This window comes from Diadema antillarum, unplaced genomic scaffold (assembly GCF_040938485.1).
Source record: "Diadema antillarum isolate AM-2024a unplaced genomic scaffold, OU_Dant_1.0 seq00001508_RagTag, whole genome shotgun sequence".
In the NCBI taxonomy this organism is placed as follows: Eukaryota; Metazoa; Echinodermata; class Echinoidea; order Diadematoida; family Diadematidae; genus Diadema; species Diadema antillarum.
The window spans coordinates 121,078-134,923 of record NW_027272242.1 but is presented as its reverse complement, the minus strand read 5'-3'; the positions used below and the strand labels follow the sequence as shown (position 1 = coordinate 134,923).

Genomic DNA, 13,846 nt, shown 5'->3' with positions numbered 1-13,846 from the left:
TCTGCAGAGTGATGGCTTGAAAGCGTATATTATAAGCATATCGCCCTTTATGAAATCTTTCCTCTCTATGAATGCCAGAGATTTTTCGTTCAATCCAGGGTTAAGGGACAATTATGTCTATTAGGAGTGGAAGGGATGCTTTCAGCGGTCAATGAAGCTCATGTTTAGAGCAGTCCAGGAACTAATCGTAACAGAAGCGGTTGACTAGCAAGAAATTATCAGCGGTCGTATTTATTCGACTTGTGCAGAGCTTCCCTCCTGATTACTGTGTAAGCGATACTAGCTTGCATTATGTTTTGAGTAGCATTCCAGGCCTGTAGGATTTTGTTGATAAAGGCAATACTTGGAAAGGTCAAGGTAGTCCCCAACAACATTTGATTACATTGTACGGTCATTCTCTCACGCCATGTTGATGCAGACGTAGTGGATTCCCGCCTTCCTTCAAAAAGTACGTTGATCTTCAAACACACCATTATTGGCAGTAGAGATTTCAAAGAGTTCAAATCAAACAAGCAACTATTGCACTGTCTGAAAGAATGAATTATCAGGCATTAGTTTTAGATCTGTAGATAATGTATGTCACAATTTACATCCAATCGTCAAACAGCGCTTTATATGAAAATGAGAGGAGGATTAGCCGCTGTCTTTAAATGAAGTCAAACAAAGTAGGCAGTGCCAAAAAGAATCTCCATGCGTTGAACTGCCGAGACTGTCATCAGCAACTGGCAATTTGTGATATCAACCAATTATTTCAAAGTGATAGTACTTGTCCATTTTTTGAAAGGCTTGAATGCAACACAGAGACAACGAAGTATCTAAAAATATGCCAAATTGTGAATTGTTGAATTCCACGCAATAATGCAGTAGAATGGTACTTGATGTTTATTTTGACCTTAACGCATGGATTAAAGCCAAGTACAGTGGCGGTTTCATCAAATCGGTTGTGAAATGAGAAAGTTTCGAAATGTCAAAATCTCACAGCCTTCGAACATTGGTATTGTCTGTTACCATCTACGCAAATACGATGATGTGGTGATTTCTCAATAATTTCTCTACATCACAATAACTCTCCCGTTAAATATTCATCAAAACTGACGTAAAAATTGATCGCTAATTTACCAACTACACTACTATATACATGTACCTACAGCTCCGGGACCTCGGAGTGCCAAGGTTCTTGAATGTCGAGATGAAAGGCGCCAGCCAGAAGGACTACCCTGAACATTAATTGGTGTGAACTGAATGGGAGCTCTGTGACACACATCATGGAACCGTATATTGAATCTCCACATCTGTCTGTTGGCTTCACACCAGAAATCGCGCATCATGTCAAGCGATTATGACATGCGTTCGTATGGTCTACGATTAATCTTCCACCAAACCCCAAGAAGGCATCCGTCCCATTCAATCCCAGGTACTCACAAATCAATCTCGATTGGTGAGGTATTTTGTTGACTGATATCTTCTATCACTCTTGGAGTTCATGTGGCTTGGAGTGTCGAATTTCGACGAAGCATGAGAACAACACATGCCAAAGTAGGATGGGATAGGATAACTAGACATGGAAATTCGGGTTAATCCAATGACAGATTGCCATCTCGTTAAGAAAGGCCTTCGAAGGGCAGTACTCTTTCATAGTAGTCTCTATCTCAGCATGTTTATTGGCAGAAATAACGCAATTGATTAATCTAAATATTGATGAAATCTTTCCACCATACGCGTCTAGATAGTCATGCATGAAATTGGCGGATTACATATTACCCAAAACGAAAAATACTGAACTGTATAGTCACCACAACGCTGATCCCATTTTCCTGCTTATTCAATGATAGTAATGGCTCGCTGGATTACGTCAGGAGGTGTGGGTAATTTGTAGAGGTCAATAGAATGATTTTTAAACCTGTCATTCGTCAGAGATAGCGTAATTTGGCGGGTCGCCCTGATTTGCGTCGACAGGCTAACAAAATACTCTTGCTATCTGCAGAATGCATATTCGTATTATGCCAGATTCCGGTGGTTAGACCAACCGTAACCCGGATCTGATTCGATAAGGTGGGTACGCAACGAGCGTGCCATGGAGCCAAATTATACGAGATGGGTGCAACCGACATGCATTGGATGTTTTCCCTGCAAGCCAGACCAGACGGAGTAACAAATACGTCACTCGTTACCGCGCTCTCTGTTTCATCCAGTGTTTCATGATGGAATTTCTCACTGACATTTCTCCAGGCATAAGGATACCCACCACTCGCTCCGTCGACAGTTCAACACGCAAGCCAATAATTTGTAACTTATCACAATACGCTTGAGAAGAACACACTTCCAGCTCCGGAAACAAGGACAAAGCATACGTGGAATGCCTTTTAGTGCAGACTAGTTTGAGAGCCAATTTCGGCTTGGATCATGGTCAGAAACAGGGATTGGAACAGCAAAGAAAATGTGATATCTTGACACTGTCAAATTATATCACCAGCACAGAAGAGAGAGCAATATCGTTCCCCTTCAAAATTTCTTTAATTTCTCCTTAGCCAAGACACATCTGAAATGCAGATGATTATCGACAAAAATGATATTCTATTCGGCCAGCCTGGCGGGCATCAAAGCTCTAAAAACTTCATTATCTGTTATGATAAGTAAACTTTCGATTATTTTCCTGAAGAAACGTCGTTGAAGTAGGGCCTACAAAAAACACTCAGCAAAAAAACAAAAAAACAAAAACAAAAACAAAAACATGTTCGACCCTCTCTCATGAGGTGAAAATAATAAAGAACAGAATGTCAACCAGTATCTAATCATGGTACTAGCCGCGTCTTTAGGTGAGGAATCAAGCACAGAACAACGTGCTGATTGTAACTTGTACAGTAAAATAGTGTGCTTTATTACAATGGAATTACCCTGTATTTTGTTTTTTCAGTGAGCACGTATTACATTTATATCTCGTATATAATGCAATTGATATTATACAACCCTTTAAAAGAAACTGTCACAATTCAAATCAACAATTCAAAAGTCTTATCACTTATCCTCTCACAGGTCTGATGATTACAACCAATGCTCCGTGGAGACAATACACACGTGTATGAGATACAGTTTCTTTTTCTCTTAATGTTCTTATAGTTGCTTCCAGCCACCATACGTTACAGTTGTTTCTACTGTATTGTACAATTTCATCAGATACAAAACTCTAGTGAGTGAAAAACAAGCAAAAACAAGATGCTCATGTCAGTTGAAAATTCAACAAAAACCTTCCGAATTATTCAGACAGTATTTTTAACGCTCTTTCCGCTTCCATTATTATGTCGTAGGTTGTTTAAGTCGACAACTCCTTGGCGAATCAAAACCAAACTCGACACGATATTCCATTTCGGAGACGGGGCCTATTATACTCCGATACTGGACGTGCGACACATTATCTCTATAAGAGGCTTAGAGAGTCAGATCTGACTTTGTAACTAACATCTGTCAGTTGGATTAGCATCTGCCAACAATATCTTCCTTCATTTATTTTCCCTTCAGCTGAATATTTGCTCTCTCATGTGACAAGCAACATTCAACCCGCATATCATTGCCAAAGGACATTCATATTCGATATTTTAAAATCAAATAAACACACAGTAGGCCTGTGGAATAACATTCGTGGCTCTATCGCCATACTATAGAATATTGCATATATATATCTATCAATCTATATATATATATATATATATATATATATATATATATATATATATATATATATATTGTAACATAACAACATAACAACAAGAAGAAAAGGAGGGCGCCTTTTCTTCTTCCGCCATACCCCGTGAAAGCTGTTGGCATTATGCGCTCAAAGCCAACTACCATCTTACGTGTGTGACTGTAATAAGAAAAGTACCTAAAATGGAGAATGCATCTACGATTCAAGAGAAACCTACAAGCTTCGAGCCGTAATGTACAATAAATTCACTGCTAGTATGCACGAGCTGTGGGAAGCAAATTGTGAGCTGAGTTTGGTGGGAAATTTCATTTCCCCGCGTATCAATAAACGTGAAAACAAAACCAATAAACGTCTTCCTCAGTTCCCTCACGTCTATTCTGAAATATTTCAGGGGCGTTGTGTGAAGACCAAATATAGGAAGGCGTATAACAATTCATGGCAATAACGCATCATTTCAACGACCGTAAAGGGTCCCTATTACTTTATCGAAAGAAGACATGATTTGGCATCAAAATAAGATAGCATCGGCAAAATACGGTGAACCTTAAACAAATCCATGGCCGTTTGCGCAAACGTGCATTACAAAGTTTTCATAGGATACTTATATATATGATATAACTCTTTATTCTCTTTGCCAGTTCGGGCCACTAAAATCCTCAAATATTAAATCTTAACTGTTTATTATGATAATAATTAAATATTGGTCCGAAATAAAAGGAAATAGGAAAATTCATTTTGAAGTTTAGATTCCGATCGGGCCACAAGACTACCGCTGATGTCGAGAACTGTTACAGTATATATATATATATACAGGTAATATTCAAGTGTTGTATCAAGTTTCAAATACATTTACAACAATGCAAACAGTATCAAATCACTATGCCTGGAAGGAAGCGACTTTCTCTGATTGTTATCCTTCCTGAAACGACCTTCACTAATGAGGGTCAAAAGGTCTATTTGCATACCCAGAAAGAGAATGGCATCCACACAGAGCTCTAAGGGGCCACAAGAAACATGGTATCAGTCAAATATAACCCATGGCAGGCAGGGCCATCAAAACGTATCATAGAGTGGATTACGTCACAACGTGAAATATTTTATGTCCTCAGATCTTCCTCCAGTCATCTTGATTTCTGATTCCATGTAACACATATGAGATTTACGCAGTCACTTTGAATGTGTTAAGAGAATGGATAGAACACCTGCGCAAAACTTTTTTTTTTGAAATACAACCCAACTAATATATAAAAGTAGCTGAAAACGCTTCGGAAAAAATTCATTCTAAATTATAGTAACATACCCACCCCACCGATAGAAGTTTATTTTGTTTTATTGTTTATTTTTCTTTTCATGCCCAACAATCGCAAGTCCGAGCGATGAGGAAAAGTGAGTAATTCATATTCAAGCAATCTTGCCACAGGACCTATAGGACACAAGACGGTACCGGAACCGTGTTCCAAATGAGACGGGAGAAATTATCATATCGAATAAGGGCGAGAACCTCTTCCGTAATCAACCCAGTGAGTGAGTGCATTTTTTCCCTTCATGTCTACACGTGTACGCAAGTGTGCGCACATAGAGAGAGCCGAGAAGAGTGATTAAATTTGAAAGCCTCTGGTTGCATTAGAACGCGTGAAATTTGAGCTCTGTGAACCTAAGCGTCGCGTTTCTCATGGCATAAGTAAAACAGGAAGGAGAGCCGCCAACGGGGCCTCTTCATCTATACGGGAATTGAAGTATCATACAAGAGTGATAGACATATACTATATTTTACGTAGGTATTTTATACACTCACACACCCTAACATAATCATAGCAGACACATACTTACACCAAATTATAATCATCATTAACATTGCTGATGTTGAATAATCATTATATAAATTTTACATAATAAGTACACAATACGTCCACATACTTGCATAACTGTAATGTGTAATTTGCATTATAACATACACACAACAATATGTAAAATCCATAGTAATGTATGACATACTAATTGTGTCTAAACTCTCTTACATACACCATAATATATAGAAGATGGATGATGTAGCCATAAGAGAAGTGTAACATGAATAATGAAAATAAAAGATGAAACCGAAGTTTCATCTTGTGTCAGCAGGGAAGATAAAGAAATCCCTGACTGTATAAACTTACGCTGTGAGATATGTAACTGCTGCTATTTCATGATCACATTGTATACCGCTCAATGATTTCTTCTTTTTTCCCCCAGAAATATATTTCATGAGATTACAACGCTCAATATCACCTCATTTTGGTTTTGCATCATATTAATCATATAATCAAGAAACAAAATATCCTATTATACATAGATATGAACATAAAGACATTGGGTTTTTGTCATTGTCGTTTTATTTGTTTGTTTGTTTGTTTGTTTTTTACCAGGAGAATCAATCCTAAGTATGCAGGCAAACACACGATCACACACAGATCACAATAATTGTTACGATGACCCCCTCCCTTCAACAAAAATGAAAAGGTTATATAACGGTATGTAAAGCGTTGAAATTTGCTGCTTGTTATTGTTCCAAAGTGAAACCGATTAACAGCATCAAGTATATTAGTAGTCCTCATTAGATATAGAATGAGGCCTTCAAATGAATAGGTAATCTTTAAAGCGTTTTCCCTTCTCGCGATTTTATTCATCATCTTTCAAATACATAATGAATAATTGGCATACATGCATGAGTGTATGTCAGAGTGTGATGAAGTCTTCAACCTCTATCTATGTAAAATTGTCATGCATGAACTTGGCTGTAATGGAATTTGATGATAAGAGGTAGGTCACACGTGCCTGTCGCCTATTCACAAGACGTTCCCAAGACGGGATGGATCGTTTGTCTATATGGCATGTGACATGGTGAGGCGCACAGCAGATCATGCACTGCGGGCTTAGACCGGGGTTTTGCCGGGGAGTGTTTGTTCGGGAGTTATTGGAGTGTGTAGGAAAAATGCTTCAGCACAGTCGGAGAGGCCGCATATTTGTAAATTTCTTGCAGAAAGGGAAACTTCTAAGAGACAGACCCTTAATAAGTAAATCCGCGTTCAAATTCAAATAATATTGTGGCACCACTCTCGGCATGCTCGGTAATCGCTCAAATTTGCGAGAGGAATTTTGCGAAGTTGCCAACTTACATGGATTATGGTGCGGTTAGAAACGTCAAAAGGAAATGCCCCGAGGTTTATTTTAGATAAATGGACGGCAATACGAATTTGAATTAGCCGCCATGGAATAATTACTCCCTGCGAAATGAAATGCTAGTGGCTTGTATCAGTTCATTTTCTTCGCGTATGTCAGGCATGTACAATACACAGTTTCACATCAGGGTTGCTCAAGTTAAAGGAACTGCAGAAATTCGTTCACTGGGCTGCGTGTGATGTTCCAGCAGATGTTAGACACACTAGACTTGAAAAAGTATCATTCTGTTCATATAAATATTGAGTATATTTATCAAGGAATATGATATGCTCGAAAATCATTTTAAAAAAGTTTACTGCAACAAAGATTCCTGATGTCATTATTTTACACCTTTAAGGTGTGGCATGATTCAAGCATTACGACATAAGTAATTATGACGCATTAATCATTATTTTCGGGAGATTGAGCCAATGCGCATGCCTGTGCCTATAATGATGATGCTTTGAAGAACGACGGTAACAACTTACTCACCATTTTAGGGGCCCACAGTGACCACCTGAGAGAGAAAAAAAAACTTTGTGCTTTCTGGTTCTTGAAGATTTACACTAACAATAGAAGAAATTAATGAACAACCCAATGGTCATCAAATTATCTTGAACCAAATATTTTAGCGTTTTTAGAATATGACGTAACCCTTTCCCTTTTATTCATTCTATTTCCCTTTCCGATTCCCCTCCCCCCTCCCCGAATGAACGTGAATGGAAAATTACATGCTTTCCCAAAGTACTCCAAATCAAATCCGGTTTATAACTGAAATCCACTGACCGACGATAATCAAAGCACCAAGCCCTTCAGGACTGCTATAAAAAAACTAACAAAAGCGATGTCACACATTTTTTTAAAATGAATTACAACATGTACTTCCCGCCTATATTGTGTTTTAAGCTGACAGTTCGTACACTCATTTCATTAAATCAAGGAAGTTAAAAGAATTCCCTGTACTAAACAGAATATCAATATCCTGTCACTCCGCACTCGTATACTAGCACTCAATCTGAGATACCGTACACCATTTCGTGAACATAGTGCCTTTTAGAATATTCTTCCTTTATCTTTCTTATTTTCCATATAGTCAGTCTCGACGGAGATAAAGTATGTTTTTTCGTAACTGAAAAGCAGAAGAGGGGAAGCGTCTCGGGATTAATCCCCAAAATAAAATAGGTTGGTTGACACACGAGGATGGAGAGGGGTATCAAAATATGGCAGTCATGTCGGTATGCCAGACTCGTCTTGCGAGGTAATTACAGCACTTCGCACTATCTCGCTGACGGACGACCCTCGAAAGATGACGAGCACAGGGTCGAAAAAAGAAAACAGGCACTCCCCCCCCCCCCACCCCCCGCCATCGTGTGTCGTTCCTGCTGTCGACGTTGGTGTAAAACTTTTAATGCATTATGTCCATTCGTTTGACGAGTCAATCATAACTTTCTTGCGATATTGACGACTTCTTGTTTTTATCTTTTGTCAAACTTTTTTTTTCAGACAATATTTTATTTCGATTCCATCATCCATCTTTGATTACAATTGAACATTCAGTTATTGTTGCTACCTGCGTGACATTTCAAACGTATTACAAAATATTGAAAAAATTATTCTTAGGACTGTCGTTGTGTCAAATTTCTCACTTTTATACACACAATACACACAAATAATACACAGTAACTGCGTTCTTAAATATACCCGTCCCCGCAAAAATATTTTAATAATAGAATCGATTCTTGACAATGGGTAAACAAAACCAATAAATAAATGTACATTTTACAATACAAAATAATTATATCCTTTAAATCTTCGATTTCGATTGTGATCGATGATACCTATGATCGTTACTAAATTTACATGACAGTGTTTGATAAAATTTGATTTCTTAGGAATGTATATAAAGTTTATAAGTTGGTAGATGTAAATGGCATATTTAAGTTGAGAAGGGAGTTTTGAGATTGGAAATTAGTGAAGAAATGATTGGTAAAATATATAAAATACTTTTAGCTTTACCGTCATCATGGAAGGGTACATTAAAACGAGAACTGTATATGGAGGATGCGCAATTCAAAAAAAAAAAAAGCAGAATAAAATACATCACAAAAAGCATATAACATCAAAACGTACTTATAAAGCATTGAGGAGGAATGAAAGTGAAATATCATTAGCATGTAATAGTTTAGTTGGTTTATATAATTTTCAGGAAATAGATATTAGATCAATTTTCTTAGGTCTCGGAAGTCTATTCTTTACTGTGGTGTGGATGTGTTTGATGAAAAAAACTGTGTGTTTGTTTGTGTATGTGTGTGTGTTTGTTTGTGTGTGTGTGTGTGTGTGTGTGTGTGCGTGTGTGTGTGTGTGTGTGTGTGTGTGTGTGTGGGTGTGTGTTTGTGTGCTTGTGTATCTGTGTTTGACCATGGAGGTACAAAGAAAGAAGTGAGGTATACCTGGAGGGGTAACAACGTTCTGTAGGATATGGATTATGGAGAGACAATGGAATATGTATAGATAGTATATGGATGTACATAATTATATTCATACATAATATGCTTTTTGTTTGACCCCTTATCAATGATTGATTCAATTGTTTAATGATTATTGCTGTGATGAATATATGAATGTTATTGATATGTATCATAACATATATATATATATATATATATATATATATATATATATATAATTAGAAATTAACACAATGACAGTCCAATAATTCATTTAGATGAACTATGCTAACTTATACAATGTTTGAAATGTTACGGAATGTTCAATTTGTAACCGATCATGGATGATGGAATCCCAATAAAACGTTTTTTAAAACAACAACAACAACAACAACACAACAAATTACCACTGTGTCAAGAGAGCTTGAATCATGTCAGTCTATCCTTTTGTGACTCAATAAGGGGAGGGGTGTATAAAAAGGATAGCACCATTCCAATCGGGGTACTTTTTGAGTGATTATTGTTCACGGCAGGGGAAATGGAATGGTCGGTTGATTCGAAATAAAACGTTAAGGAAAAAGAGAGAAATGAGGTTAAACTTTACTCCATCGTGTAAGAAATGTACTGGCAAGCCATCCCTGCATGGCTCTCTCTTTTCCACCATTTCCCATCACAAGTTGAAAGAAATTTAAAGTGACCAGTTTAAATATTATGTCATCCTCCATTTTATGAAAAAATGCCTGAGTGGTGCTTTTAACACGACAAAAAATTGGCTATAGAACTCTTTGTCCCTGTGTTTAAGCTGCGCCCTTCAATAAAAAAAAAAGAGAACTCCCACAAAAGAAAAAAATACATATGACAGAAAAAATCTTCTTTTTTAACAAAGCAAGATCCAGCAATTGCATTAAAACTTCATTTCCGATCTAGAGTCAGCTGCCTATATGCTAGACACTTCTGGTCAGAGTTTTGTGTTTGAGGTGCGGCCATCTTCCAATACCTCGCCGCCTTCAGCATTTGCACACGGCAAATAATATCGTGTTGCCGATTTAACATAGGATAAATGGGAAATGTGAAGTGAAATTTAGTCTTAATCAAATAAATGTCCAGTTTAATAGATGATAACCCCGTACGAGTCTATATGTAATGGAATGCTGATCAGATCACCCTACTTGTAGTGAAGAATGGGAAACAGTGAAGACAGGTACATAAGGCGAGATGACGCGTGAATGCTTGGAACTTATATCATACAAAGATAAAACAGAAACGACTTCAGTTTTGGTTCAAATTGCTACCTGTTTTGACAAGCATGGCACTTTTGCCCGAGTCATATGGGGGAAATCACCCATGACTGACGGTGACAACAAACGCGTGTAATGTCGGTGAAATTATGTCTGAGTCCACTTAACGATTCGTAACAAGTTGAAGGCTACGCACATCGAAAAAAAATTGAAAGACATGTGTCGAAGTATTCATATCGTTAATGAGGCTTCGCAAATATTGTTAGAACGGAAATCGAGACAAGGTTTTGATGGTTCTTTTGTTCATTTATTATTCGTTTTACGCTCGAGTTGTCAGCACAAACACTGCGGAATAACAATAATTTGAGGTTCAAATCACATCACTTTGGCGCAGCCAAAGTGATCCATTTATTCACCACTCTGTCATTTGTTAAATTTTGCGGGTCGATAACGAAGAATTCAAAATCTGTTTTATATTTCTCTCACTTGCGAGAATCTCTCTTGAGAGTACTAGTATTCATCTCTCCCTCTCTCTCCCTATTAAGTTTCTTTCTTTTTCTCTCTTTATATATAATATATATATATATATATATATATATATATATACATATATACACACATATATATACATATATATGTACATATATATATGCATACATAAAAACATATTACATATATATTTCTTTCTCTCTCTCTCTCTTTTGGTGACGTCTTTTCACTATAACGCACCCATGCAAGAGTTAGTAAACACATTTAGCAAGAACGCTTGGCCTGCGCCTATATTTCCGCTCCTAGTTTCTCTTTTCGGGTAGAGTTTTTCCCCATTCCGTCTAAGGGTTACAGGAATTCAAAAACTGGCTCAACATCGCCACGCAAATTTCCCCAAATCAGGCTTCGCAATATCAATATTTGAGCTAGGGTTTTGCTATGCTCCTCATTCTGCATTCGTAACAAACGTTTCCAACACTTCAATAATATTCGTGACGTGATTGCATTCAAATTCCCAAGATGCCCTTTGCTCAGCGTAGCGCGCGGTGTAATACTTCCAATCAAATTAGATTTGATTGGCTTTTTATGAAGAATGTCAAATGTTTACTTCTAGATACAAACGCACATTCGAAATGAATTTGTTTTCTGTTAACCCTCTTGCGAGTCCAATAAGCTCGTATGCCAAACTGCTCTAATGAAATGGATATTAATTCGGTCGAAGCTACTTGAGTCGAAGGCTTACCACTCATTCAATAAATAACGAGTCAGCGGAAAACTCCTTATAATTAGAATTACGTCACAGAGCGTCTTGTGAGATGAGCCCTCCCTGAGTCACTTACACGATTAAAATGAAACAAGGTCAAGAAATTACTGAAAAGTGCAGGAGATTTTCTCTCTTTTTTATTTGGGGAGAGGGCTTTTTTTTTTCTTGATCATGATATCCTTATGGGGCTCGAAAGATATGTTTGCTTTAACTTAGGATAAAAACTAATGAATCTTTGACCCATCAGGAAAGATCGGAACTATACTTACATAGTTGGTAAAAAAAGAAAGTATGAAGATGTGAGAGAATAAGAATTAGCTTAAAAAAACAAGAGAACAAGTAATAGAGGGTCGCAAGAATTGAAAAAGATGAAAAAAGTAATTACAATCCATAGAGCAAAATGGCTCCACGTGCATATATATAGTATATAGTATTTACAAGTGTAAGAAGGAGAAAGAGAGAGTAATAATGTTGATTTATACAGTTCAAATATAATGTATACAATAAGAATCATGCTGACATCGGGACCAAAATATAAACAGAAGGAAATCGGCAAAAATCAACGGCACCAAGATAGAGTTTTCTTTCCGGGAATTTTTGGTGTCTGGCATTTCGACCGCTCATTAAGTCCATTTCACATCAAGCACTAAAACTGCTCGTAACCGTCAGATGGCGTGAAGAAGACATGCTCGGCGCCACAGCGTCATCAACAACTCAAAATATGAACAGGACAAAGGACATGGGATATGATGAAAAAAAATGCTAGTCGAGACTTGAAAACCACCACTGGCCTTGAATGACGCAGTGCACTGTATATTTTTTTTTTCTGCTTTCTTTTTCTCTCTCCAAATTTGATAGGGCCAGCAGAATTACTCGACAAAACAATTTTGATATAAGATGTGCACAACAAGCTTTGATTATGTCATAGTATATACTTACCTCGAGAAAAGGGAATAATCGTCAGAACCATGGATAAGGTCCACCACGTCGAAATTATGGTCTTCATGTTTGAATATCTGTGAGTATCCGATACAAAAGAGGAAAACCGACTTCGACTCCGCGTTATCTGTAAGAAAATGTCAAATGTGGTGACAAAAGTTGAGTTGGAAGTGCTCACTTCCAACAGCTGTGCAAGCAGAATTAATTATCCAGACTTGTAACTGTCAGCCATGTTTTGACTTCTAATCTGTGTGTTCTTTACAGAATTCACTTGTTGAGATCTAAATGCTGATTGTTGGAAGGCGAAATAGGATATGACTCAGTCCAAGAAGAAGCAGACAAGATCTAACGCTGACAGAGAGAAAGAGAGATGCCGATGACAGTCTATAAGAAAGTGTCAGAGACAACTCACCGACCGTTTACCTGCCACGATCGCCGAAGTTCATTTGACGAGCTCAACATACGGCACTCCGTGGTGGAAACGGGAAAGTGAGCTCAAAATCGCTCGCAGGAGACGGGTAAACGAGTGCGTGCGTGTGCGTCGTGGGACTGAATTCATATTTCCTCGTCCGATCGATGGCGCCGCGCACGAGTATTATGACGGCGGCACGCACAACACTCTCGCGCCGTGCCGTGCATTCCATGAATCCTGCTGTGCTTAATCCAAAAATGGGAGTCGATTCGGTAATCGAGTTGTTTGAAGAAAACCATGGAGGACTTTTGACGAATGATTTCAGTATTAGTAAGCTCATTTTATGGGTGTATGAAGTACAAAACATCATATCAATTTGTCACGTGATTTGCTGATTATACCACCGATATAGCTGGTCTGTAATAAGTTTCCATGGGAACTGCGAGTATAATCGTTTGAAAAGGAAGAAAAATTAGAAATGCATAACGTTGCTTCAGTCATAACTGATTGATCTCCGAGAAATGCGTACAAAGCAACAAGGCATGCATACCCAGGTATGCAATGTGAAATGGCGTAATAATCCATATTAGGCATTAAAGTGAAACTCGCTTCACGGAAAATCAAAATGGTAAAATCAAATAAGCTGATGAGTGAAAGATC

The 13,846-nt window shown here is 37.7% G+C and overlaps 1 protein-coding gene across 5 annotated transcripts in view; it reads right to left on the bottom strand.

The window, feature by feature from the left end:
- LOC139710208 (neuronal acetylcholine receptor subunit alpha-7-like) overlaps nt 1–13,249 on the bottom strand; it is a 95,783-nt gene extending 82,534 nt beyond the window's left edge. For 2 of the 5 annotated variants that reach the window (XM_071622138.1, XM_071622140.1), the window contains exons 1-2: nt 13,187–13,249; nt 12,775–12,901 (exon numbers count right to left, since the gene is read on the bottom strand). In XM_071622138.1, the coding sequence (XP_071478239.1) occupies nt 12,775–12,841 (67 nt within the window). In that variant the 5' untranslated portion in view covers nt 12,842–12,901; nt 13,187–13,249. The other 3 variants (XM_071622137.1, XM_071622139.1, XM_071622142.1) reach the window with 2 other exon arrangements.
- Nucleotides 13,250–13,846: the final 597 nt, after the last annotated feature.